Source organism: Xiphophorus hellerii, chromosome 9 (genome assembly GCF_003331165.1).
Source record: "Xiphophorus hellerii strain 12219 chromosome 9, Xiphophorus_hellerii-4.1, whole genome shotgun sequence".
Lineage (NCBI taxonomy): Eukaryota > Metazoa > Chordata > Actinopteri > Cyprinodontiformes > Poeciliidae > Xiphophorus > Xiphophorus hellerii.
The window spans coordinates 25,948,680-25,974,556 of NC_045680.1; the positions used below are offsets into that span (position 1 = coordinate 25,948,680).

The 25,877-nt window shown below is 39.6% G+C and overlaps 1 protein-coding gene across 1 annotated transcript in view; it reads right to left on the reverse strand.

The window, feature by feature from the left end:
* Window positions 1-696: 696 nt before the first annotated feature.
* The window catches only part of LOC116726344 (uncharacterized), a 98,246-nt gene continuing 73,065 nt past the window's right edge, over window positions 697-25,877 (reverse strand). Inside the window, exons 4-6 of the mRNA XM_032573030.1 lie at window positions 14,372-14,577; window positions 2,603-3,987; window positions 697-1,097 (exon numbers count right to left, since the gene is read on the reverse strand). Coding sequence (XP_032428921.1) covers window positions 3,795-3,987; window positions 14,372-14,577 — 399 coding nt within the window. The 3' untranslated portion in view covers window positions 697-1,097; window positions 2,603-3,794. The remainder of the gene's footprint in view (window positions 1,098-2,602; window positions 3,988-14,371; window positions 14,578-25,877) is intronic.

The following is a 25,877-nucleotide window of genomic DNA, read 5'->3' on the forward strand; positions in this document are numbered from 1 at the left end:
GGGCTAGACAAAGTGCTGTACAAGTACATTTTGGTTCACGTGTAGTAATAATAAAACGTCTTAAACAAAATTGTCTCTTTAAGTCTCTGTCGGGATTCAGAGAGGCGTTCGTCCTGTAGGAGATCGTAACCTTTCTTTCTCCTACTTGTGGCGAAGCCTCGTCGGCGGATGAAGGTACAAAACAACCCGGTGGAGGTGCGTTCTGCCCACATACCCACCTGTTTCACTTCCCACAGTCTGCTGCACCATGTGGACCCCCAGATGTAGCCTGCAGAATAATCCACATTTGCACACTCGTGAAAGTGTCCATCTGGCTGCGCAGGCACTCGGTAAGCCTCGGCACCACACAGGCCCGGTGGTCACTGTTGCCGTGGCATTTAGGAGAACACATCTACTCTGTTTCTGGAAAGGCCTGAAGTCGAGGTGGTGCCGGGCTAAGAGTGACCCGGTTGGTGACAGGGAGCTAAAATAGGGAGGAATGAATCAGAACTCGCAGGAAAAAAAAAAATCACAAGAAGTGTGATTGGACTGCACTAGCTGTGCCTCAGGCTCCAGCTTGGCACCAGAGGCGCCACTCTACAGCTCCGCGTCACAGCTGCCAATGTTTAAACAATCAAAATTAAAAGTTCCCTTTGCAGAAGAGGATATTATTTCCTGTATCTTCCACTGACTGAACACAGACAGACCTGAGAAGCATTCAATGTAAACAGTTTTTATTTGTTTCCTCTTAGAAAAACGTTTCCACATAGTGGTTCAGCACTGCCATACAGAGAAAACATTCAACCTTTTCACAAACAGAACAACTTCCTATGCAGGTAGATTAAATATTCTTTTATAAAAGCAAACAATAGGTAATAACATAACCCACATTTTGCCATACATTCATCAATGGTGTAGATGACACATCCACAGTGGACTCTGAAATATCATTTTTTTCCAGTGTGGACTGATAAAAGATGCAGCTTCACTGAATCTTAAAAACAAGAATTTTGTTCACTTTATGACTTTGGGTTAGTCCAAGTCGCTCTCTGAAGTAACCCATTCACTTACAAAATGTCCCACAAAAAAAAAAAAAAGAAAAGCAATGTTCCTGTGGACTCATACCGTACTACGGAGCCCTCTAGGGGACATGGGGAATTTTTTTTCTTTTGCGTTACCTCGCAAAACTTTTGCGTTCCCTCGCAAAACCTTTTGCGTTCCCTCGCAAAACCTTTTGCGTTACCTCGCAATACTGTACTGGTCAGTTATGCAGCATAATTCAATACTGCAAGCCTTTCTTACGGTGGGCGCCGTACTTTATGCTTTAATATAAGGTTATGTGAGGTTTTTCCATGAATGTTAGTATCTTTTTGTGAAATATCTGAAGTTTTATATCTTTCTTTAGGATAGAAAGGCGCCACAAACCTACGATATAAACAGAAACTTTCCGTAAGTAGGAAAGAAATAAAAACACATTATAATTTGGACTATTTCTGAGTTATTATCGCGGGTAATAAGTCATCTGACAGTTTTGATTGTGTCTCTGTTGTGTTCGTAGTCTGAATGGTTTAAAGAGCTGCTTTCAGTGCCGCTCCATCTTAGCCTTAACAGACATAAACATGCAGTAATAAATCGATTTTCAATCTGTTTTTTGCACCAAACAGTTTTTACTATTAACAAGTTTTTATTATTAAAAACACGACAAACTAATGATGGTAAAGGGCCGCACTAGGGTAACTCGGGGAATCTCATCTGTCCGTGTATCAATCAACTCCAAACCACTTCTTTCTTTGTTCTGTCACAATTATCGATTTATTCCATTTTGATGATCAGGCTCCAAACTTTGCAAGGACTGACCGCCCCGCTCACCCGCTTCCTAATACACACAAAGCCAGTATCATTCCCATTCATACCTGGTGACGTCACTCCCTCCTCGACACACCTAAGTGTCAAATCCGCTGCTCCTGTCATATCAATAATTACTTATTTCATTCATATGGCTCTTACAGAGCCTCAGTGAAAAGTTGTTTATTATTATTAACTGTTTGGTGCAAAACACTGATTGAAAATCGATTTTTTTTTTTTTGCATGTTTATGTCTGTTAAGGCTAAGATGGAGCGGCACTGAAAGCAGCTCTTTAAACCATTCAGACTACGAACACAACAGAGACACAATCAAAACTGTCAGATGACTTATTACCCGCGATAATAACTCAGAAATAGTCCAAATTATAATGTGTTTTTATTTCTTTCCTACTTACGGAAAGTTTCTGTTTATATCGTAGGTTTGTGGCGCCTTTCTATCCTAAAGAAAGATATGAAACTTCAGATATTTCACAAAAAGATACTAACATTCATGGAAAAACCTCACATAACCTTATATTAAAGCAGAAAATACGGCGCCCACCGTAAGAAAGGCTTGCAGTATTGAATTATGCTGCATAACTGACCAGTACAGTATTGCGAGGTAACGCAAAAGTTTTGCGAGGGAACGCAAAAGGTTTTGCGAGGGAACGCAAAAGTTTTGCGAGGGAACGCAAAAGTTTTGCGAGGGAACGCAAAAGTATTGCGAGGTAACGCAAAAGAAAAAAAATTCCCCATGTCCCCTAGGGGGCTCCGTAGACTCAAGACCTGCATCCTTTGGAAGACCACATCATTCCTCTCCCCAGGTCTGGCATATCCTTTAAATACCTCAGGATTCTAAGCAGATGGCTTGTTAAAACTTTACTCATTTGCATAGACATGCTTTTTAATCTAATTTTTGCAAAAACTGTGTTCATTCAATCAGTTCTTTAATTAAAAAAATAAAAACAAGAAAAAAAACCTCAATCTTCTTCTTTACCAGCTTCTGTTTAGCACTGTAATGGTTGCCAAGCGACACAATATACACCCAGGTAAGGAAGGGAAGAAATTTACATCGGTCGACGAAGAACCTGGTCAACCGGGTAGGAAGCGTCCTTCAAAAGATTTAACCCCTGAAATAGGACACACCCTACAAAGACTCCAAGAAAGTTAGCTTCAACTTCCAACCTTTAGGCATCGGAAAAGCTGAACTATCTCTTTAACCTCAGTTTAGTGGGGAAAAAAGTAAAGAATACATTGATAAGCCTTAAAGGTGCTTGAACTGTGCAGCTACGTTGTTCCCATTTGATGGATAAAGACATATCCCAACGTCTAACCTGTTGCGTTACGCTAGGCTAAGCTAATACATTATTTAAGTATTTAAGTGAAGGCTAAGGAGATCCATGGAGCAGCAGCTACGCCCACCAAAAACTACACAGCAGCTGCTGACGCCGTAGCTGCTGCGTGAAGATAATCTGTAGCGAATCTGATGATAATATAACATGAGGGCGACTTGTTAGCACTTTTCTGTCTGTCTCATAATGGTTTATGTTTCCTCGGCTCGTGTCTCTCTGGGAAGCGTTCCTCTCATTTGTGGGGCAGCAGCGGGACAGACGTTGCTCTCGCCCCCGTCCTCGTCACCACTTCACGGGCTATTCAATTAGCACAAGAAGCATGGGAGATGGAGCCATAATGGAACTGATGAGATGCACAAGGACAGGTGACACTAATCAGAGCGGCGCCCCATTGTCTCTGTGTGGGCATCATTAAGGAAAGAGAGCGATTTCAGGCTCTTTTCTCCTCTCTCCCAGCACGTACACACTTTCTCTCTGTTATCATCGGCTTGCAACTCGTGCAAATGTGCTTTCTGAACAAAGTGTGAGGATTTGACAAAGGAGAAAACAGTAAATGGGTGACGCTGTTTTCAGCAGGCGGCACCCAGAAGAGTCAGGGTTTTGTGAGATCCCTTTTGATTCAGAAGACGACGAGGCATTCGCTCTTCACCACGTCCGGGTTCTTGTCGTCCCCTCCGCCGGTTGACATTTGACCCGCCGCAGCTGATGCTTCAGATTTTTCCCAGCATTCCCCCCGCCTGCTTCTTGGCTGAACTGTGAAGGAGCTCCTCTCCGCCTGCCGGTACCGACCGCTGAGGTAACTCGACAGACACCTGGGAAAACACCACGCACAAGCCATCAACGTTTCCACAGGCCCCACTTTAACGGCCACAACTTTCAAAGCACTTTCAATCGGAAAGACAATAAAACGTGACATTTTGAAGGTCTTGCAAAATCAGAAATGTGGTGTCAATTTTTACGTCACCTATTTAGTAAAGAGACTCCACCTGTGTTTGATGTGATCTCAGTTCTTTGAGGACTTTAGAGGTTTGTCCAAGAACATTAATGAACAAATAGAATGATGAAAACCACGGAACACAGCAGACAGGTCAGAGATAAAGCTTTGGAGAACTTTATAGCGATACTTTGTGATATATTGTTTAAAATAGGTAACTGTTGCTGTGAGAGCATGGCAAAGCCTTCATAGAGCCACAAACTCGTATACTGCTCTTGGAAAACATTCCCATATGAAACAGGCTTTTTCAGGAGCCGATATCCGTCACTAAACTGCACACAGTAACTGCATTTAGTCGTGTTTTTGAGTTTACTGACATTTATTGATGCTCTTGTGGAGTAAACCTAAGAAAAAACAAACAAACAAAAAAAAGAGTAAAAAGTAACATTTCTGATCATATTGTCAGTTTTATTTTTTATATACCCTCAATAATTGATGTTTATCATGAGAACTAGAAATCAAAATTCTTCTCAGGATAAGAAGTTTTTCACGATAAATGATAAACAATACGATAAATGCCCACCCGTAGCTGACAGGGCTGTCCAACTGGGGCATATGCCTCCCAGAGGTGTGACCAAGTCACTGTGTTGCAAGTCTCAAGTAAGTCTCAAGTCTCTGTCCTCAAGTCCGAGTCAAGTCTCAAGTAAAGACAGGCAAAAGTCGAGTCAAGTCTCAAGTCAGGAACCTTTAATTTCAAGTCATTTCGAGTCGTTTTTATTTTATTTTTTTTATATAATTTGCAATTATACATAAAATTCAAATATTAGACCATTTGTTCTTTTTAAAATATGTATTTGAGGTTCATTTGTGATCCTCTTATTCATCTGGTATTCTTCAAATCTGTCAGAAGTAAACAGATGTCAGAAAATAAATTACCGCCTTTCATGAATTACATTTGACTTCAGTTTACTCCTTCTATTCATAAATAAACATCAACACTACAACAATCATAGTTTTCAAAAAATGAAATAAGTATAAATGAAGTTATCACAAGTAAACTCAGGAAGGTCTGGTGCATTTATTTTTCTGCTTTTATTTCTAAGTATGTTAGTTTCAGTCCTCCGTAAATATGGGACAGATATTCTAAACACAAAATTTATTTGGGACAGTCACTGTATTTGGTCTTTTTTTTTTTCCCAGCAAAGCTATACTACTTGGAAATGGGTTCTGTGCGACATGTGACAGTCACGCCGGTCAGTGCATTAAGTCAAAAACAGTTGACTTAATGCACTGACTGCAGTAAACAATATATTGTCAATATAATTTCCCAACGTAGATGTCTTCAAATACACCAACCATCCTTAGATGATACTAGACCCGGCTCATCATCATGATGGGACAGAGAGACTCTGTTCCCTGTGTTCAGGTCCAGAATCTGCTTTCTGTTCCGGAGCCCCGCTCACTATCCACCGGCTTCCTGAGCTAACACGGTGCACATTATTTGTGGAGGCATTTGAAGGACCGGATTTATGGTAAATCATCACCAATTTAACCCGGAGTACACATGCTAACACGAAGTTAGCTAAAGTCAACTATCTTACAGCAAAAGAAAAGTGCCACTTACCGATCTTTGTGAAGCTTCAAATGCCGGACAAAGTTGGACGTCGTGGCATCTCCATCCGATATTCTCTTCTGGCATGTTTTACAAGTTGCAGTTCGTTTTTTAGTCGAAAGTTCATAACCTACGTAGCCAAAAGAAATTACTCGCGGAAGCATATTCGAGCGGTTATTTCGTATTTCGTTCCCTGAGCTCTGTAGCTTTGCCGCGTTTTTTTAAACGTCCAAATCCTGTTAATTTGATTGGTTGTGCTGCAGCTACGTACACATACATACATAAGGAGAGAGGAAAACCATAGTGACTGTCTGCGCATATTGATACGGAATGAGTGAAATTAATTAATGACGCCACTTTATAAATAATGTGTTTTAAATTTTAAGACTTTGAGTAAAAAATATCAAGTCTTTTCAAGTAAACAGCTTCAAGTCGAGTCAAGTCCCAAGTCAATGGCATGAAAGTCAAAGTCAAGTCCGAGTCTTTGAGCATTTTTTCAAGTCAAGTCTCAAGTCGTGATTTTAACGACTCGAGTCTGACTCGAGTCCAAGTCATGTGACTCGAGTCCCCACCTCTGATGCCTCCTCTAAGACCACAGGAGGGTTAAAGGTATGAATAAACAGAAAGTCAACCAAAGACACAAAAGCTTCTTGTAAAAATCTGCATTTGTAATAGAATTTTTTTAAAAATCCCATCCACACAGACACATCTTCCTCCTACTCTGCCGGTTTCCATTTCCCCCTGTTCCTCCCCAGAATGTGGTTTTACATTGTCTAAGCCCCAGCAAGGCAATGTATTTCTGTCTAATTAGCTACATTCAAAATGAGATCAAATGACTTTATTAGTGGAACAACATAATCCTAATCTTATTAATAAGAGTATTTCCTCTTATTAAGAGGGTCTTTAGAGTGTTTGGGAGACTCCTGCTGAATTCATTCGGCTTTAACTTGTACGATGTGGCCATTCAGTTGAAGTTGCCAAATATTAAAGGAAACTGTGGACATTTCCTTCTGTAAAGGAAATCAGTGCCATTGTACACAATGATCTTTTCTTCATTTGCTTTGTAGCTTGAGATTGAGATTGGTTTGGAAGTATTTCATTTGTTTAAAGCAAAAAACTAATCAATAATTGTCAATATCGACTGATATGAAACGCTTACATGCTGATGTTTTTCAGCATATAAAAAACATGCTGAAGGGTGTAGGGTAATGTTCTACCCTACACTGTTTACTTAACTTGTGGCCTAAAAACTAAAGCAGTAAAATCAGAATTAAAGCACGTAGGGTTCACTTCAAACGATCATTAAAGTTAATCAGTCGGGTCGGATCAGGTTGGATGTTTTAGGTCTGATCTGAACCGCACTGGTGTTGCGCGCCAGCACCAACCAGTGAAAGCAGATGAATGTCCACTTACCACCAACAGAACTTGTTTGGAACAGTGGAAAAAGAAGTCAGACTGTCTGGCGTATAACACGGAGCAATAAAGGGCGAGGAAAATGATTGCGCGGTCGCTTCCACAGTCACAGTATCCGCAACGGAGGAAATCCGTCTTCAGTCGTGATGAAAGAGCTCTGTGCCATTCATGCTGCTGCATACTAACTATCTCAGCAATCAGTTCATTATCATTAGGTCCATGTGACTGATGGAAGGGCTAATCGCGATAGCTTGACTCCGAGGTGGTCGAGCAGCAACACTTTGTATCGTTTCCTGCAATCAGCAGCCACTTAATATCAAGACATGCACCTTTCAGTGCTGCCTTGCACCCTGATGGAAGGCCGGCCAAATCAGGACTCATTATTTCCAACCGGACTATTTGAACTATGAGAGTTAATATGTTTTAATTTAACATTTTTAGGAGCTGAAAAGCACAGCGGATGAAGGCAGAGAGAGAGAGAGAGAGAGAAAAAACAAACTCCCCCGGTAGATTGAGAGAATGGATAACCTCGGCCCACATAGTAATTGGCTGCAGAGGCAAATCAATGGCCTGCATCAGAATTGAAGCATTCTGCTTGTTTACAACATCTATCATTTGTTCTTATCAAGCGTGATCAGAGCAATTTTCCCTCCCTTAATATAGGTTTGATGGCACAAAGAAAAGCTCAATTCTCCCAGAATTGGAAAACACATTTCTTGCGCTTTGTTGGTAACTAAACTGTCAACAGATAAGAGAGTCCACAGTATCAACTCGGTGGGGTTGTGGGGTGTACTGGGGGGGGGGGTGATTCATCTTCCAATTGCGCTGCTGTGTTTTCCTCTGGAACAGCTGGAAATGTAGTCCCGAAGAGAAGCCTTCGCTTCAGAGCGTTTCCGCTCAGAGTCGGCTCCAACTCACAAGGATGTGCAGTTGCCACTTGGAAAAGGCCCCCATTTTTATTTTATTTTTTGCTCTTGCACATCTACAGAAGGGCGACCCGTCCTCAGGCAGCTCTCCAAACTGCTGGAGACAGTAGCGTGAGGTGAGAGAGCAGTGTAGGCCACTTTGTATCATGTCAGCGCTTGTGCTTAGACGCCGTCTCCACAGTGTCCCTTGTCACCAATCACATCCTTTTAAACCACCCAGGGAGCTCGACGCCACCCCACCCGCGCACACACACACACACACACACACACGCACGCACTCCTTATCTGTCAATGCCGCTTAAATAATGTAATTAATGACTTAATTAACATTTCCATAATCTATTTTAATAAATCTAACACGGCATAATGAGAGTTTCTAACCTCCGGGCGGTGGCATATAAAAATTCACAGCGCGGCGCTGCGCGGTCAGGGCACTGTCTCAGCGCCGCACACTCTCACCATGACAGCAAAGGAAGGAGAGGGCGCATATTGTGTGACAGCCTTCCGAAAGGCGGTTCCAGGCTGACAAATGTCATGTGACTCTGTGAATGTGTCCACTGGGCGACCTGCGGCGGGAAGAGGAGGGCGAACCGAAGGACTGGTTTGGAGGCACGAGGGCAGCCACGGCAAAAAAAAAAAAAAAGTTGCCGATGACCGGAAACTGAAGGAATGAGACGTTTTACTCTGAAAACACAGAGTCCTTTTTTTTTTTTTTAATGTAGGTTAAACAGTAAACAGGAGTGTTTAATGTAAAGTGGTCACAGGAGTCTATTTTTAAGAGGAAATGAAGAAAACTTATCCACATACAGAAATCAAATGTAACGTTAGCATAGCATGTTTACTTTTTAATTAAAATAAACAGCTAAAATCATATGAAGTTATGTAACTTTAATAAAAAATATATTTTTTAAATATTTGTTCAAACTGTCACTATGTTGTGGCTGTATAATATCAGACAGATAATCTGTGAGAAAAGATCCAGGTCCTCGAAGAGCTAACTAGAAACAACCAATCAGAACCAGGAGGCGGGTCTTAGCGCTGTCAGTCACCCTCGCATTGGCCTGATCATTCCGGTTCTGATCTGGATCTTCCTGATAGCATAGCTTCCGGAAGAAGCTATGTTAATTAGCATTGCAACCGATTACCACAGCTAAACTGTTTTCCTGTACAGAGAGTACACAAGATTGATTGACGGCGCTAAGCCCCTCCTCCTGGCTCTGATTGGTTGTTTTTGTTGGGGAGCATTTCTTCAGATGGCAGTAGCTGAGGGAAGAGCTGGAGGAGATAGATCTTTTCACCGATCATCTATCATAACAAATCATCACCATGGTGATAATTTTAGGGAATGTGTAAATAAAAGTTACATACAGAAGCTTTAAAAACAAGTTAAATACTGATAGAATGTGATGTGTAACTACAGTAGGTCAGACCTTCCTGTGGGATTCTGGGATATCTGCAGCGTTCTTCCACAAAGTGTGTCATGCTGTGAAATTAATGAAGATATTTTCTTTATAGGCTCTTTAATTCTGTGTTGATTGTTTTTCAAATTTTAATGAGTTGACCCGTAAAGGCCACCGTAAACTTGACAGAAACTGATAATGCAGATCTGTACAAATTAATTTATCCACTTAAACGAAATCACAACAAATGTACTTGAGCATTAATCATGTTAAAGATGATTTTTAGCATAAAACCTCCCTATAAATGTGGTTTTATAAAGTTTCCTATGTTTTGTGGACAATCTGTAAGAGACACAACACTGTCAAAGCTTCTAGCCGGATGACGACCACCTGAAATATCCACATGCTGTAAAAAGGAAATAAATAAAACAGAATGTTGTGGGGAAAAAAATGAATGGTGTGTTACCTTTGTCCTCAAAACTCTTCCTGTTCCAGTAAAAAACTCAACTTTTACTCAGTTTGAGGTCAGAATAAAAGTGGGAATTTGGAAGTTTCTTCCTGTCCCTGATCTTAAACTCCAATATGGCTGCCTCTTGTCTCATAACTACAGTAATAAGTGGTTTAATTTGTGCTTCTTATTGTTTGAAACACACTCAGGTTGGATCTGGTATTAAAATAGAATATATGATTTTTTTATTTTTTTTGTTACATTTAATTAAATGTTTTACCATAAGGTCAAAACATGTCATTATACAAGATACCAGAAGTTAGTTAAACGTTGCATAAAACTTAAAATACAAAACAAAAGTGCACTAACTGCACACAGTTGTGTTATTAAAGGAAATAGTTCCCATTTACTCATTTATATGTATAAATTGAGAAAAATACATTAAGCACTTGTTTTAAAGCACAGTTTTGGTCGAGAATAAACCTGTTGATAGAAGCAACTTTAGTTCTTTAAGAGCTATAAACCAAGAATTTAAAAACTTTCTGTTTCAGTCATAATTTATAAGAGCAGGAGTGACATCTATTCTGCTTTACATCAGTCGCTGTAAAGCAGGACTCTGATTTTATTTTTCAGACAAAGACTGTATCTATGGAGCCGAAGTTTTAAACTACCAAGCTATTAGCCTCTTAAATCAACAGGAGCATTACATAGTTAGCTCTACTAGCGTAGCAATCTCCATGTGTAGACCTATATGTTTTCTTTGAGATTTCCAAAACCCTGCCAACATTTCCAAATCTCATGTTTCATGAAACTCAGGGATTGAAAACTCAAAAGGTTTGTAACCGGAACAACTTCAGGTTCTAAAGCCAAAAGTGGTGTCGTCCAATCAGGTTTCCCTCTGACATCTAATGCTGTGTTTTCTTAATTTGTAGTTGTGCTTATTGTTGTGTTTGTTGAATATGTTGTTTAGGCCTGTTACAACAAGCAGTAAATCAATTAATTGCACAATAAATTAAAATGAGCTCAATAATTATCATTTTTCTCTTTCTGATAAAAAAATCCAGTTTTTTTTATCATCCAAAAACTGGATGATAAAAGTTCTCAGTCTGGTGTTCTGGTCTCCACCAGCCCTTCCTTTGAAGGGCAATTTTACTTACAATTCACAGTTCATTTTATTATTGTTTCTGTTTTGTTTATGTATTTTGGATATTTAAAATGTCTTCTAGTTCCAGTTGTTCATTAGGATTTAAAGTTTATTGATCGTTGAGAATTTGTTCTTGCATCATTATGCCACTGAGACCTGAAAATGTTCTCCAAACAATAATATTTATCACAGTAACGTCTGGGACAATTTATTGCCCAGCAAGAATTGCTATGGTGACAGGCCTATTGCTGTTGTGTTCTTCACTTTGTCGTTGCGTTTGGTGATTTGTGGATGCGGTTTGAACTCGAGGGCCACCGTCTGAACGAGTGGAGGACATGAGCAACAGCGAGGCATTGTGGAGGGTTTGCTTGTTGATCCCGCTCTCGTCCTCCTTTAGGAGATTAGAAGGCGGAGTGACGGGTGAGGGTGAAGGGGTCGAGGGAGGAGGGGACGCTCCTTACAAGGCCTCCCAACCCCGGGGCCGACGTGTGATTGAGATACACACTGACAGGGGGCAGCAGGAGGCTGGCACATCCCAGGCAGAACGAGCACCACGCGGGGGCCACGGGGTCTTTAAAGACCACCAATCCTAATGAGGGTGTCCTATTATTCTGGTAATAACGCAACAAAGCATCAGTCAGCGGAGAAACCTGCGCGGAGCACTTTATACGGAAGAGTTTTCCCCCGCTGCCCCCCCAACAACCCTGAGGCTCTGTTCTTTTCCTCACAAGAAACTCAATGTTTTTTTGTTTTTGTTTTGGGGGGTTTTTTTTGTCACGGATTCTTACAAAAAAAAAAAAGGTGTTTGCTTTTCAACTGCGGCACATCCTCGCCGCGCTCCGGGAGCGGCTAGAATACCTGCGGAGGAGAAGTGCCAAGAATGTGGCCTGTTGGAGGCGGCTGAACACGCTGTAAACAAACCCGTTTCCTGTCATAAAATTACAGCTCATTAGTAGCGTGGACAAGGCCTTCAACAACATAATGATGCAGAAGCTCTCCACCACTGCCACCGCATTTATTAATTACCAGCTGACTTGCCGCATTCCTCGCAAAGGCAGTTAATAGGCAGAGAGGGAGAAGTTATGGGCCTTGTTGAGTTAATTACAAACAGCCTCTCTTCCTCCAATTTGTGACAAAACACCGAAGGAAGGACGCACGCACGCAGAAGACAAGTTTTAGTTCCTCTACTGGCACAAGAGGCGGTTGCAGTTTATCCGAAGGTCCTCTCTGCTGTTGCAAAAAAAAAAAAAAAAACAAACACAAAAAAAAAACATTAACTGGGGATTTTTTTTCACAAAGAGCGCCGCTTATCTAAATCTCGGCTATCGCTTGTCGCGGGGAAAGGTGGAGAGGTCACAACGAAAACATAGATTGATTTTCAAAAACAAGTATAATGAATTGAAGTTCTAAGTATCCCCACTGAGTAACTGAGAGTACGGCAATTACTGATTACATAAAACGTTTTTTTTTTTTTCCCCCTCTCTCTCTCTTTTAATCTGATTACGGCGTCCACCATATGTTGCTTTTCTAATCAGAGAGTAGATATCTAATGTAATATTTACGAGGCGGATGTTAATAAAAACAGACTGTTCATTTACTAATGGTGTAGAGTACAGCAGGCATCAATCCAATTAGCGATATCATAATAAGGGAAACGCTAAAAATAAAGCGGAGGGCGATGCTGTGGCTAGTGGTCAGAACTCACATGTTTTTACAGTACTTTGGATGAGGAAGACATCGTGTAAACATAAACACGCGTGTTATTAATAAGTGTTCTTTACATAAAGTGTAATTAAGGAAAATTAATTCCTAATAATTGATTAGAAGTGTAACAGGATGAGATCGCTCTACATTAAAACATTGTAGTTTTTGCCAAAGTGAAGTCTTTCTCGCATGGCACGATTTATTTGTGTGACTTTTTGTCTTTTAAAGTAATTGTGAGCTTGCATCAGTTTGAAGGCATGCGCACTGTTTTAGGACTTTTATTTTGAAGTACGAAAGGAAGCAGCTTTTCGGTTGCGCGGAAGTTGCAAACCCACTCAAGGACTCCTCCAACATCTTACACCATCTTCACTCAAATGCTTTGGGTAATCAGTAAAGTAAAATGTTCTAGATAAGATTGAAAACTGTCTGTGAAGTCCGGAAGACATTTATGTCGGCAGACATGAAGAAAAGCGTCTGACTCTGTTTTGAGTTACATCTACACCCCTGGGTGACGCAGTGAGAAAAGTGAGAAACACCAAGACGCAATGCGTGACTGAACACCAAGATTCAAACTCTGGACCTTGTTGCTACCAGATACCTCATCCCTTCATTTCAGCTCCCAAAATAAGTTAAAGCAGCTCATAGTAGGGTTTGTTAAGGGATAAGGTTTTAAATTAGCCGTAAGGACAAACAATACAGGATTTGACGTCTTAATCGATAACAAAGAAAGGTTCCTGCTGGACTAAATAGTATTGGTGAAAGAAATAACACTTTCAGTTTTTAGATGCTTTTCTAAAAACATCTAAAAGCTTTTCTTTGTCTGTCGGAGACTTGACTTAATTTTATGAGCAACTTTAGCTGCTCATAAAGTTAAAGTCGGTAACTGTTAAGCCCGAGTCTGGACTGATCAAAATCTAAAGTACTTCAAACCAGAAAAAGATCATTCTGGACTGAGCAGCCAAGTTTTAAATCAGAGCTTAAGGTTTATAAAGCGAAGCAACAAAAAAATGCCATTCTTCATTTTCTCAAGGCGATTGCTCATCTCGCAAGCTGAATGTGTAATTACACCCATATACGTACAACTAGAGATATAATAGTTTTGCTGTTTTCATTATATTTTATTTTAATTTGTTGTGACTTTTTATTGCCTGTTTCATTTAGTTTTAATTAGATTTTAGAGTGGGCTTTTTGGTTTTTATTAGTTAAATATTGTTTAGTTTTTCCTTGCTTCGGTTCATATTTAGGTGCAGAATTCAAAAAGGTCAAATTATTATTATTAACTGTCTAGTTTTTTAAATTACAGCCGTAATTTGCCAGCAGCTGACTTAAACTGCTTACGTTGGGGCAAAAAAAACAAAAAAATCAATTTCCCATCAGTTCGAAAAGCTAATAAATAAATTCATAAATATGATAACAAAGGGCATCATATCTATAACTTCAGTATGTTTTAGTTGGTTGTATAAACATGATATAGTTCCAGTTAGCTACTGCTTTCCCCCGTTAATTACCGTATTTATTTCAGGTAATGAAAAGGTTTTCTCAGTTTCAGTCTTGGTTATTGGGTTAGCTTTGGTTAGCTGTAGCAGCCTTGGCTACTGTATGATAAAATACTCACATGACGAGCAGCAGCTCCGTCAGGAAGCCGAATAGGGCCGCTGCCACTTTAAAGGTGATGGGAGGTGAAGGGTCATGGAAGGCCGTCATCAGGCAGTGGACCACGAAAGGCGCCAGTCCCATCAGAAGCAGCACGGTGATCAGGACCAGCCACGTCCTCCACTGGGAGCTGAGCGATCGCCACGGAGACGTCCTCTGCAGCTGGTACTGGAGAAGGGAGCAAGAGGGATCATCGCATCATCTCACATGTCTGATTTCACTAATCACCGCAAACTTTGTGAACTAAAGGAAGAATAACAAAAGAGGTTTAAAAAAAAAAAATGTTGTTAAGTTAGGGAGCCAATTAAATTGGGCTCAAAAATGTAGCTTCAAATGATTTTAAGTTTTTTTGTTTGGTGTTAACTTTGTTATCATTAACAAAATGTTTTCCAGTTGCTTTATCAGCTCCACCATACAGTCCTTACTCTTTAACCTCAGAGTAGAATGTAGAAGTTCATCTTTCAGCAGGAGAAATAATCTTAATATACAACCAGAACCACAACAGAATGGTGTGGATTCTGTAATAAATGACTAAATATATTCATGTGTTAGAATCTAACTGAGAGGTTATAACAGGACTCTGTCCAGTCTGACAAAGCTTGGGTTGTTTTGTAAAGAACACAGAGCAATGACTTCAGTGCCTAGCAAAGCAAGCAAAATGTATTTAGCTCTGGGTCAAAGTATGCCACACTTTTCAGTTTTTTATTATTATTTTTTATATTGAAAACCATGTGTTATTTTCATTCTAATTCGCAATGATGTTCCTCACTTCATTGGTCTATCACAAAAATATCAACTCAAGATTTGTGCTTTTTAATGTGAAAAAAATATAAAAGCTACAGCGATGTGCATACTTTAGCAACATTAGTTCACATTAGCCTTCTGCAGCTAACAGATTTAAGATTATAATAATAATCAGTTTCATTTATAATGCTCTTTATATTTCAAACTGAGATCTCAAAGGCCACATCCACACAGTGGTGATGGCTAGCTACCGTATTGCAGCCTGTAAACATGCTAACATTTTTTGGTAGTTAGCTGTTAGCAGAAGCTATTTACATGGAAATATTTGTAGTTTATGTCCATAAATCTACTGTCACTTCAAGTCAACTCTAATAAGATGTAAACAGCTATTGATAAATCTGGAAACACATTAGAAATAGTGATTTATTTATCTTTTTTTTTTAGCCGTCTCATTTAGCATTCAGTTACAAAACTGAGAAACTGCAGGCAGAGATTTTTTATTAAACTACTAAACGTATCGCCTACCTACTTACAGAGCGCTTTACACAAATAGCTCCAGACCACTGGCCGTCTATATTTTTAAGAAACTTCAAACATCCGGTGCGCTGCAGCTTCAAACAGTAAACATGCTGTGAGTCACAGAGCTAAAGTGGAATATAAAGTTCCTATAAGACGACCTCCTGTTCAATGTAGCATGACCCCCATGGTAATAAACCCCCGTTGGAATAAATTTAAACTAACACAGCTTTCCTTAAGGTTTAGAATTGTTATATATAACACACACACACAAAAAAGAAGAATTAAAAACACATACTCATGCATAAAAAACACTAAGAGATGCATGCAGTCATTAAGCCCACCTGCAAACACCGCCTTAAGTCCTGGGCAAATATGGCTTTGCTCTGGAGACAAACCAAACCACTTAAACAATGTTTGATTAGCGTCTGGAATTCATCTGCAAATGCACACTCGCCTCAACCTCTTTCATGGCGGCTATTCATTAATTAGATTCTTTGTGCAACTGAGCTATCCTCAATGTTTAAGGTTACATCAGGCCCCACTAAGTGGCTGGCTGATAACAGAATGCATCCATCTTCATTACTCAGGCCGCTGTGTCTGGGCTTGCTCCTCCAGCAGTGCTCTGTGTCAGTGGGCTCTAAAGAACTCAAACATTTCATCGCACACGCATCCTGAACTTTTTGCCTCCTTGGGTTTTAGTCACTCTGACTAAATTAGCGGATTGTAGTTTTTAATTCTTTTGATTCAGACTGATAAACAGAGGCGTTGTGTGCAGGTTGTTAGAAAAGGTGTCGTCCTTCTAAATCAGTGTTTCTCCAACTTTTTCCAAGCGAGGACCACTTGACCCGTCTAACAAACACTCACGGACCACCTCACTCGAAACTGCCGCTGCAACAACACAACATCTTAGTATGCAACCTGAAATTAAAATTTGAGTCTCTTAATGAACTTGTTGTTAATGAGAAGGGTGGTGCTGTTTTGTAAATCGGGAACAAGTCTACTGAAAGAGTGGAATCTAACAGTTTCCTGTCAGCCCGACGTAAAGAATGATTTTATGTTAGGTGTTACAGATAATCAGTCAGCAGGGGGCGCAGCGCTGCTCGCCGTCTCATTGCTGTCATATCGCAGCGCAGTGCAGCCCCCCAGGGCTAACTGGGGGGGGGGAAAAGTTAATTTACTAGGTGACAAAAACTGATTCGTTATATCCTGTGATCATCCATCTATATTGTTAAACCAGTAACACTCGCACTGCGAGCCAGTTCCTTGTTCTTTGGGTTGGCATTTGGGGAATTAGAGCACTAAATGGAAAATCTTCTTAATAGACCAACAGCAAAAAGTCATGAAACCAATGATATGACTACAATTCAAACTTTATGTGACATTATGTTGCTTTGATTGGTTGATCTTTTATAGGAGAACTACCACTTTTATAAAAGCCCAACTGAAATTATGAGCAGGATAACTTATTCCTGTAAATAAATGCATAAAATGTAACCCCAACTCATTACCATCACCATCAGTGTGTGCAGCATTACTATAAAAATGAAATGCCTAAAAGGTTTTAAAAAGTCGTAAAGCATAAATAATTGTATGGCGTTCCAAGAAAGAGCATATAAGGAGGTGGAGGGAGGTCGGGGGGGACATTATGTATGTTCCAGACACATAGAGTCATTTTATACCACAATCAAGTAACTGTTACCATCAGTCGTTGTGAAAATGCTGCATATATATAAAAAGCAACTTGAAAGAAATTGGACTTTGCAGAACATCCACATGTGAGGCCTTGAAACTGATGTGAAATTGTCTTAAAATGAAGTCCTTGGCTTTTCTAAAAACCCTCTAGTTTCATTTACTGGATCCGACGTGAAATGCCATCTGACTTTCAGACATATTTGAGATTTTAGATAGACTGCAGCAGGTAACATTTTCAACAGAAAATTCACAAACCAGATGAAGGCCAGCTGCAGAGGGGCCGATAACTGAGTGGATTTTCATGTTTGTTTGAATCACAAATTCATGTATGTGAATTTCTCTGAACATGAATTAAGTGCTGTGGTGTTTTTCAGTATGTTTACGGTAAAATACTATTTGCCTTTATGCATATATTGAAAGAAGGGGGGGGGGGAGGGGAGGAAATGTTTCCATCAGGTAGACAAGGTTTTAATCTGAGCCTCCAATTGAGACTGTTTTTACTGTTTTTACTGTTTTTATTGTTTTTACTGGGTTCACGTCAACGTTTGATTGCTTTGTAACAGACTAACCTTCACATTTTTAGCAATTCAAACTTTAGAAACTTGCCTTAGTTTCACCTTAAATATAACTTCAGGTTGTCTGACTTTTAGGTTTCAAACTGAGCCTCCAATCATATATATATATATATATATATATATACAGTATATATACAGTATATGTATATTTAAATTAACAAGACTCAAGCCATTGAGTACAACATTGCATATTGTCTTGGATTGAAGTTGTTCAAAATTCAAACATTTGAATTGGGCTGCCAACCAACACCCTTTAAGAAAGACTAACTCTGGTTCTGAGTGTTGCTGGTCATGTGGTTGATTGTAGTATTGTAGAAATATTTTAAATTTATATTCAAGTTGAAATTTAAAAAGTGTTTCCTTACACTAAAGTTATCTAAACCAGCATTTTCTGTCCTGTGACTGACGGTTAAGTAGACTTACTTTCTCTCGTAAAGCAGGCCAGCTTTTGTAAACTCACTGCTCGGTTATCATGTTTTGTTGGTTTGTCTTTGCCATCAGAGGGCTGTCTTCTTCTTTGCGCTATATTTTCCTCAGCTGAAGAAAACCAGAACAAGCCAGAACAAATGTTCTTACTTGTTGTGCAGGTAGCGCACATTCATCAGCTGTCGACTGGGTTTCACAGCATCTGGTTGTCACAGAGATCATCCCTGGACGCAGCTTGGGTCGTGTTTCCACCCCCACAAATAAGTGTTGCAGATAAGGTTTTTCTCCTGAATCGCTGTTGCCTCCCAGATATCTCAGAGGAATCTTTAATAATGTTCAATGTTGCATTTGTTTAAATGATGGGTCAAAAATTCTGGCTGTGACTTTTTGGGTATAGTACTGTCTCGCCTTTGGTTTCACAGTGTGACAGCTGCTGTTTATTAATGATCTCCTTTCGTGAGTGCGCGCGTGTGTGTGTGTGTCTACTTCTAGATGAAGAGGGACTTATGTGGAAATATGCAGAAATTGTATTTGTGTTGACCAACCAGCTATTAATATTGATTGTACATAGTGACCCCACTTTTAGAATATGTGGATTTAAACAAACCCAATACGGATTCTTTGCTCCTCTATTGATTGATTGGTTTAGTCTTTAAAGGTCAAAGTCACAAAACATGAGTGTGTAAATAAACAGTGTCGACTTTTAAAGTTATCCAAGGTTTTCCAATTATCGTTTGAATCTATGACAACCATAGCTCATATGACTGCTATCATTATACAGATGACAGGTTTTAGCAGGAAGGTTGAGAACTCAAAAATTTCACATTGCAGTGAAAAAATCTAAAATGACTATTTTGTTTCCCCTGACATCCTGACTGATGCCTTGATTCTGTGGAAAAATGCAGTTCTTCAAATTTCTGGAAACAATTCCTTTTTCCATTCAGTGTAATATAAAACGATTTAAAAGCAATAGGCTACATCCTTACTTGTGCGGCTCTAATTTACTCTGTTTTGGCCTTGGTGTCACTGAAAGAGGCTCTGTTGTGTGATACAGCACCACATCTTTTCAGGAATGTCTTAAAAGGCTAAATTGCTTCCTAGAAAACACATTTTAAATACAAAACACAATATAAAGGTTCAGTCCAGGTAGAACATTCACTTCACTTAAATGCTTTCTTTTTCTTCCAAAGTTATCAGTAACTTTGCAGTATTTTTCTTTTTGCAAATAATTTAAAGGGGGGATATTATATAAAATCGACTTTTTTTTTAAGCTTCACATCATGTTATAATGTTGTACATTAAAAACAGAGTGTTGCTTTGGCTCATGAATGTTTGAATCTCCACTGGCAGCCATTCAGGCGTGCCTTACGAAGCACCGCCTATTTCCACAAAGCTCCGCCTCCCCAGCTCAGTTCCTGCTCCACTCAGCTCCACCAGACTAGCGGCAGCAGCAATTGGCAAACACCTGGTGGAACCGCCCGACTCTTGAGCCAATAATACAAATCAACTCTCAGTCCAACGTTCCTAAGAACAGCTGTAAACGGCCGAATGGAGAAGTACTGTTGTGATGACTCGCTGAAGGGGGAGTATTGGAAAAAGTAGGAGGTTCTTAAAGAGACAGGCCAATCTCCAGGTGTCAGATGATGCAAATATACATTTCTTTTAATATTGCAGCATTTTCATCACAACTGTAGGCAACATCGTTTCTTGATTCTGCAATAATATACCACAGCTATTATTGTCTGGAAAACACATAATATGGCCATTGGTGAAAGGAGTTAAACTCTTTACCACTTCAGTTGGTTTAAACCTTTTGTTATCCACTCGGTGAAAATCTTTAAAACGTTATTTTACGTTATATAAAAATACAACATTTTTACCCCAACTGTCTGATATTAAATCAGATTCAGCTTTTCTTGAAATCTTTTCCTTTATGTCCTTGGAAGTTAGTTTTGACTTGTTTCAAGTGAACTAAGATATTTGCACTAGAAAGTAGAACAAAATTACTTGATAATATTTAGTGTTTTTTCAGTGAGGACAAAGGAGGATGTTCGTAAGTTTGGGGCGGGGAGAGGGACTGGTGCACTTCACAAAATAGTTGGCATAATGAGGAAAGAACATGGAAATATTGAAGATACGCCTCAAGACCTTAGCCACAAAGCAAAAGCTTGGGCACAAATTGGTCTTTCAAATACACAAATACCCTAGAAACTCCGCCACATTAGTTATAGTGACATAAGAGCGACAATGTCAATGCTGGCTTCACAACTTTGAAATAAAACCTCTTCTTTTGAATGATACATTTTTGTTTGCTAACCTTCTAGAATTAGAGAAAATGATCAAACATGAGAATTTGAGTTCATAATGACCAAGCAGTTGTCTCTGTGTTGCCCTGCAACAGACTGGCGACCTGTCCAGGGTGACCCCACCTGTCGCCCGGAACGTCAGCTGGAGATAGACACCAGCAGCCCTCCTGACCCCACTAAGGACAAGGGCGTTAGAAAATGGATGGATGGATGTCCATGCAGTCTGCTGTAAGGAAGGTCAAAGCTGTAGTGGCTACATATGAAGATTTTAAGCAGAAAATGTTTACAGTCCATGTTGAGGATACTAGGGATGAGCCAGAAAAATACCGTGGACAAGTAGCTAAGTGAAGGACAGAGAACATCCACCCAGTCTGTTGTGGTATGGACAAGAGCTAAAGGCACGTCAACCGGTAAAAGTTCAATGACAATAAATGCTATCTATTCTATTCTATTCTATTCTAAAAAAAAGGTGCTTTTCAGGAAAAAAACCCCCAACAAAAAACAAAAAGCCATCCATAAAAAAACACAATATTCCTTGAAGTTCCACATAAAATCATAGAAACATGGAGACATAATCACATAAAAAGTTAAAACGAAAATTGAACAAAAGACGAAAATCCCTGCAGTAAGAACATGATGGAGACCAATCATTTGAGCAAATTGTACAGAACGAGTGCTTTAAACTTTTACACGTGTACCACAATTATGTGCAGAACTAAAGTGGGGAACTCTATGTTCTGCCTCGCAACCTTTAAAAGTTACACATAAAACAAAACCAGAACGACACGCATGACGAGGATGGATAAATCAGAACATGAGGACTCTGTGCTATCATTAAAGTGAGGGAACATTACTGTTTCTCACTGGAATACAGTGATGTTTGATGTTTTTAAAAAAAGGCATCATCCAAATTTAAACCTGCAGCTCTGGAACATCTAACCAAATAAGACCAGGACGAAGCCTCGATAAATGCCGTAGGAGTCTTTAAGGCAACAAATCTGACCATATTGGATTACTGAAAACACCTGTTTTCAACACTTGCTAAAGCTATGCTACATGCTGCATAGTTTCCACTCATTAGCATTTTAGGCAGCAGACTGAAGCAGTTATAAAAGAATCCATAGAGTCCAGTTGTATTTGACCTATCCAAAGTGTCAGTATATTCTAAGCAGAATGCTGAAACAGCACCTGTCAAGTAAATGTAATTTATTTTATACTTTTACTCTTCTGTTTTTATTTTGTAAGAAATTGTTCCGCTTCACTGTTTACTCTTAAAATTAAATGTAAGCAAAATAACAATATTCTACCCAGCAAAAAAAAGGAAGCCCATTCTAGAACTTTTACCAAGAAAAGCAGGAACACTATCAGTTTCTTTTAATTAAAAAAAGACCTCATTCATATCCTCAAGTGTAACCATGGGTTACTCCATCAGCAGAGATAACAACAGACCCATCTCTTTTGCCTCAGCTTTAGCAAACCCTGGCTTAGCACTGTAGGAAATGGTGACACATCTGCTAAGGTGCTTGTTCTTTTGCTAACTTTTCAAAATGTTTACCAAATCTAGCTTCCACTAAATTAATTTACCAGATAAATTCTAAAGCAATAATTTACTTGGCTGTTTCCCAAACTTTCAGTTGAATAAAGTTCGACCGCTGTGTTGAATTTTTTGGTTTATCGACTCTTAAGAAATCTTCAGGCAGTCAGTCGTTTATATTAATGCTCTTACTTTGAAGTGGGTGAAAACTGTTTACGCAGCTGTTCCATTTCCTCTCCTCCGTTTCTCTCCCCTCCCCTTCTCAAGGGTTGGATGTTTGCCCTTGACATATTGTGTCAAGGGCATAATAAGTATTACCTTGATATCACACATGTAAGTCTACCACACTATACCCAAGAAAGCATTTCTTGTTACGGTACTTCTAACTACTTACAAAGATCCACACAGTGCCTGCAGTAGTGGAGATCTGGAACGCTTTTTTTCTATTCTGTTTTGGTACTTAGTAACCTTTAACTGGCTCTTATGGGCATATCGACAGTCTCTTGTTAGATCTCCTGGTTTCAGGTGCAACATAAATTAACTGTGTAATGTGGAAATGCCAGGCCGCTCCTGAAACTCTTCTGTCTGTCTCCCGTGTACATGCCGTTTGTTTGCTAACATCAGGGATGAAGTTCCACTTGGACAAGACCAAACTCGAAAGTCTATTAACTTATTGAGATTAAATGCCTGATGCCTTTCCTTCCCATTTGCTCCCCTCACCCAGCATGGCCACCCCTCCTGACCGGCAGCACACCTCCAAAGCAGAAAGGTGATTGATGAGACCCATCAGGCTGCTCGGAATCTCTCCTCTCATTAGACTCCTTATGCATCTAAGCAGTTTCAACACACACGGGGAGTTGAAAGTAGGGGGTGAGGAGCAAAAGGTTCATCCGTTATTTGACTTTTCAGATGATAAGTACCCTTACTATAATTTTACCCCACGTGTTAATGGAAGTTCACTTGAAGTTTTTTGGGGTGGAAAACAAGTAACAAGGCGTAGGATTTCTGCTTCCTGTGTGTCATGGCTGGTGAACGCTCTTTGTTTCTAAGCGGTTCCATAACGGTTGCGGTGGATCCTCTCATTGACGATCCTCTTGATGAGGGAAAGTACGTTGGAAAGACAAAAAGGAAAGAAGACTTAGGAAGTTTATATATACACGCACCGCTAACAGATGTGCTCAATCACATTAATGCAAGTGCTGCACATTATAATGAACTAATTGCCCAGGGAGGCTGGATTCACTACAGTTTCCTGGTGATTGCATCGCTGCAAATAAAGTGAGGTTCCAGCGCGTTCAGATAAATAACCTAATTTTATCTGACAATAACTAAGATAAATAGTCTGAACTGGAGCCCTTTATTGAGTGTGTGCTGCAGCTGTTTCATGTTTACTATTCAGCCCTTACCCCTTTAGGGTTTTATTTTTTTCAGGCAACAAGTTTGATGAATCTACTAGAGATGATGTTGGAGCAGCATTCAAACATTACAAAAAGAAAAACAGTGTGTAAATATCTAACTATTCACTGAACTACACAAAGTGTAGTAGGATTTTATTAGCATATTTCATTAGTTACCATCTTCTAGGGATATGATGAGGCATCGTGGCATAAAGTTAAGAAGTTTAAGCTCGACAACTTGTTGCTGTTCACGTGTGAGAATCTTATTTTGAAGGAAAAGGGGAGTATTTCCTGTTTTACTGTGCTGTGTTGACGGAGCGTGCTCACAAAGCACCTCCATGGGTGCTGAAAAAGCAACCCAACTGAAAAAGCACTGGAGGCTTAGTCTTTATTCCAATATATCATGATTTCTGATGATTTTGATGACAACATTTGAAAAATGTCATGTTTTCATCATGTGAAGCACCTTGAAATGCCTTATTGCTGAAATGTGTTACACAAATTCTCTTAATGGTCAGAGGAGCTCCATCTGATACGCACTGACCTTTGTTATGAGTAATTCAACAAAATTATTTAGCCATGTGGATTGTGTATGGAATATTGAACTTTCATCTGTATGCCTAGGTATGAAAAACAGACTGATAAAGCTGTCTCTACTGCCTCAAATCTTTTCCCAGCCTTGAATGGATCGCGGTTCAGTAACGTACACCATCCGGCCATTATAGAACAGAAGCATTTTACGCCCTTAATCCCAATATACACACAAACACAATATGAAACACAGTACCATCAGAAGTGACATGCATACTTTACAGACATACGAGGACTTTTTTTTCAGACAATGTGCTGAGATCACTGTTAAAAAAAAGAAACGGGATTCAGGATTTTCCTGTCAGCTGAAGCTCAGTTTGTGATCCGAGTCTGGATGTGAGATGAGCAAAACGAACCGTAAAGAAATTATGTCAACAAACATGATGATGAATTAAAGAAAATGCCACTTATAATACTGGCTCATTTTAGCCAGTGGTCTGATTTTTGCACGCTCCCTGTTCAGCGCATCAACTATAAAAACTATAAACCCATCTTTCTTTCAGGAATAATTCTGTCCTGCCAGTAAAATGCTAACCGCAGACGAGACGCTTCCAGTCCTGCTTATTAAAAAAAAAAAAAATGTATATATATATATATATATATATATATATATATACTGCTTCATTTTGTTATGTCTTGACCCACATATAAAGTGTTTTAACTGTGCTGAGCTGTATGTTTCAAAAACAATTTTTCAATTACAAATGCGAGCAAATCCTTGTCGGTATGCGGCTACTGTCTAAAAAAAAATCCCAATTTTGCAATTGTGGTGTTTCCATTAAATAAAAAAATCATTTAAAATCAAATGTGAATACGCTTGTTCACATAATAAGTCAGTAAGACTCATGGTGATGACAAATGTAAACACTTCTGAGATATATTCATAGTTCAGTCATGGCTCATCATATATCAACCATTGGAGGTGACGTCGGCGTCTTATTCAGGCGATGGAGCAACAAGCCCCGCCTACTTGAGAGCGGCTGCGTATGCGGCGTTCTGGACAAATTGTAGTCGGCGATTGTACAGGAAAGCTACGGATTGAACACTTTCAAATGACAAACTCAACTTTCGATGATGCACATTGTCCAAGTGCCTCCAAATAAGCAACTTGCTGCTGTGAAAAAAACCACCTCAACATTTTTTTTATCAAAAAACTTCCGTTTTTTAATTGTTGTGTATCCACTGAGCAAAATTCTTCTTATTATTTTTTTTCCCCAATTTTGTACAACTTCATGGTCAATAGAAACACAGTGGACCCCACACCATTTTCAGGAGCGTATCTGAAATAAACAAAATACAAATGCAATGGTACTTGACAAGCTATTGGCTGTTGTTTACAAAGCAGCCAATGAAAGGCCGCCATTTATTTTCCTTGGTGCTAATCAGCTTTACAATCAAGAGCAGAGATGAAGAAGACCGTGTTAGCTTCTGAGGTAGCGCCAAGGTGGTTTCCACTTTGAGTGTTTATGCATGGTAAGGCAGGTTTGGTGTTTGACCTATTAAAAAAGGCAGATATAAGCATATTTAGAAGGGGTCTCATGTATTTGTGGATTTTAGCTGTTCACAGGCAGCGGCTAACCGCCATAGTACCGGGGATCCACCTGCAAGCGTTAGTGCTACCTGTCATAGATCTGGATTAGGCGAAATATCAAAATCAGAGTTAAATCCAGCTGTTTGATCAATC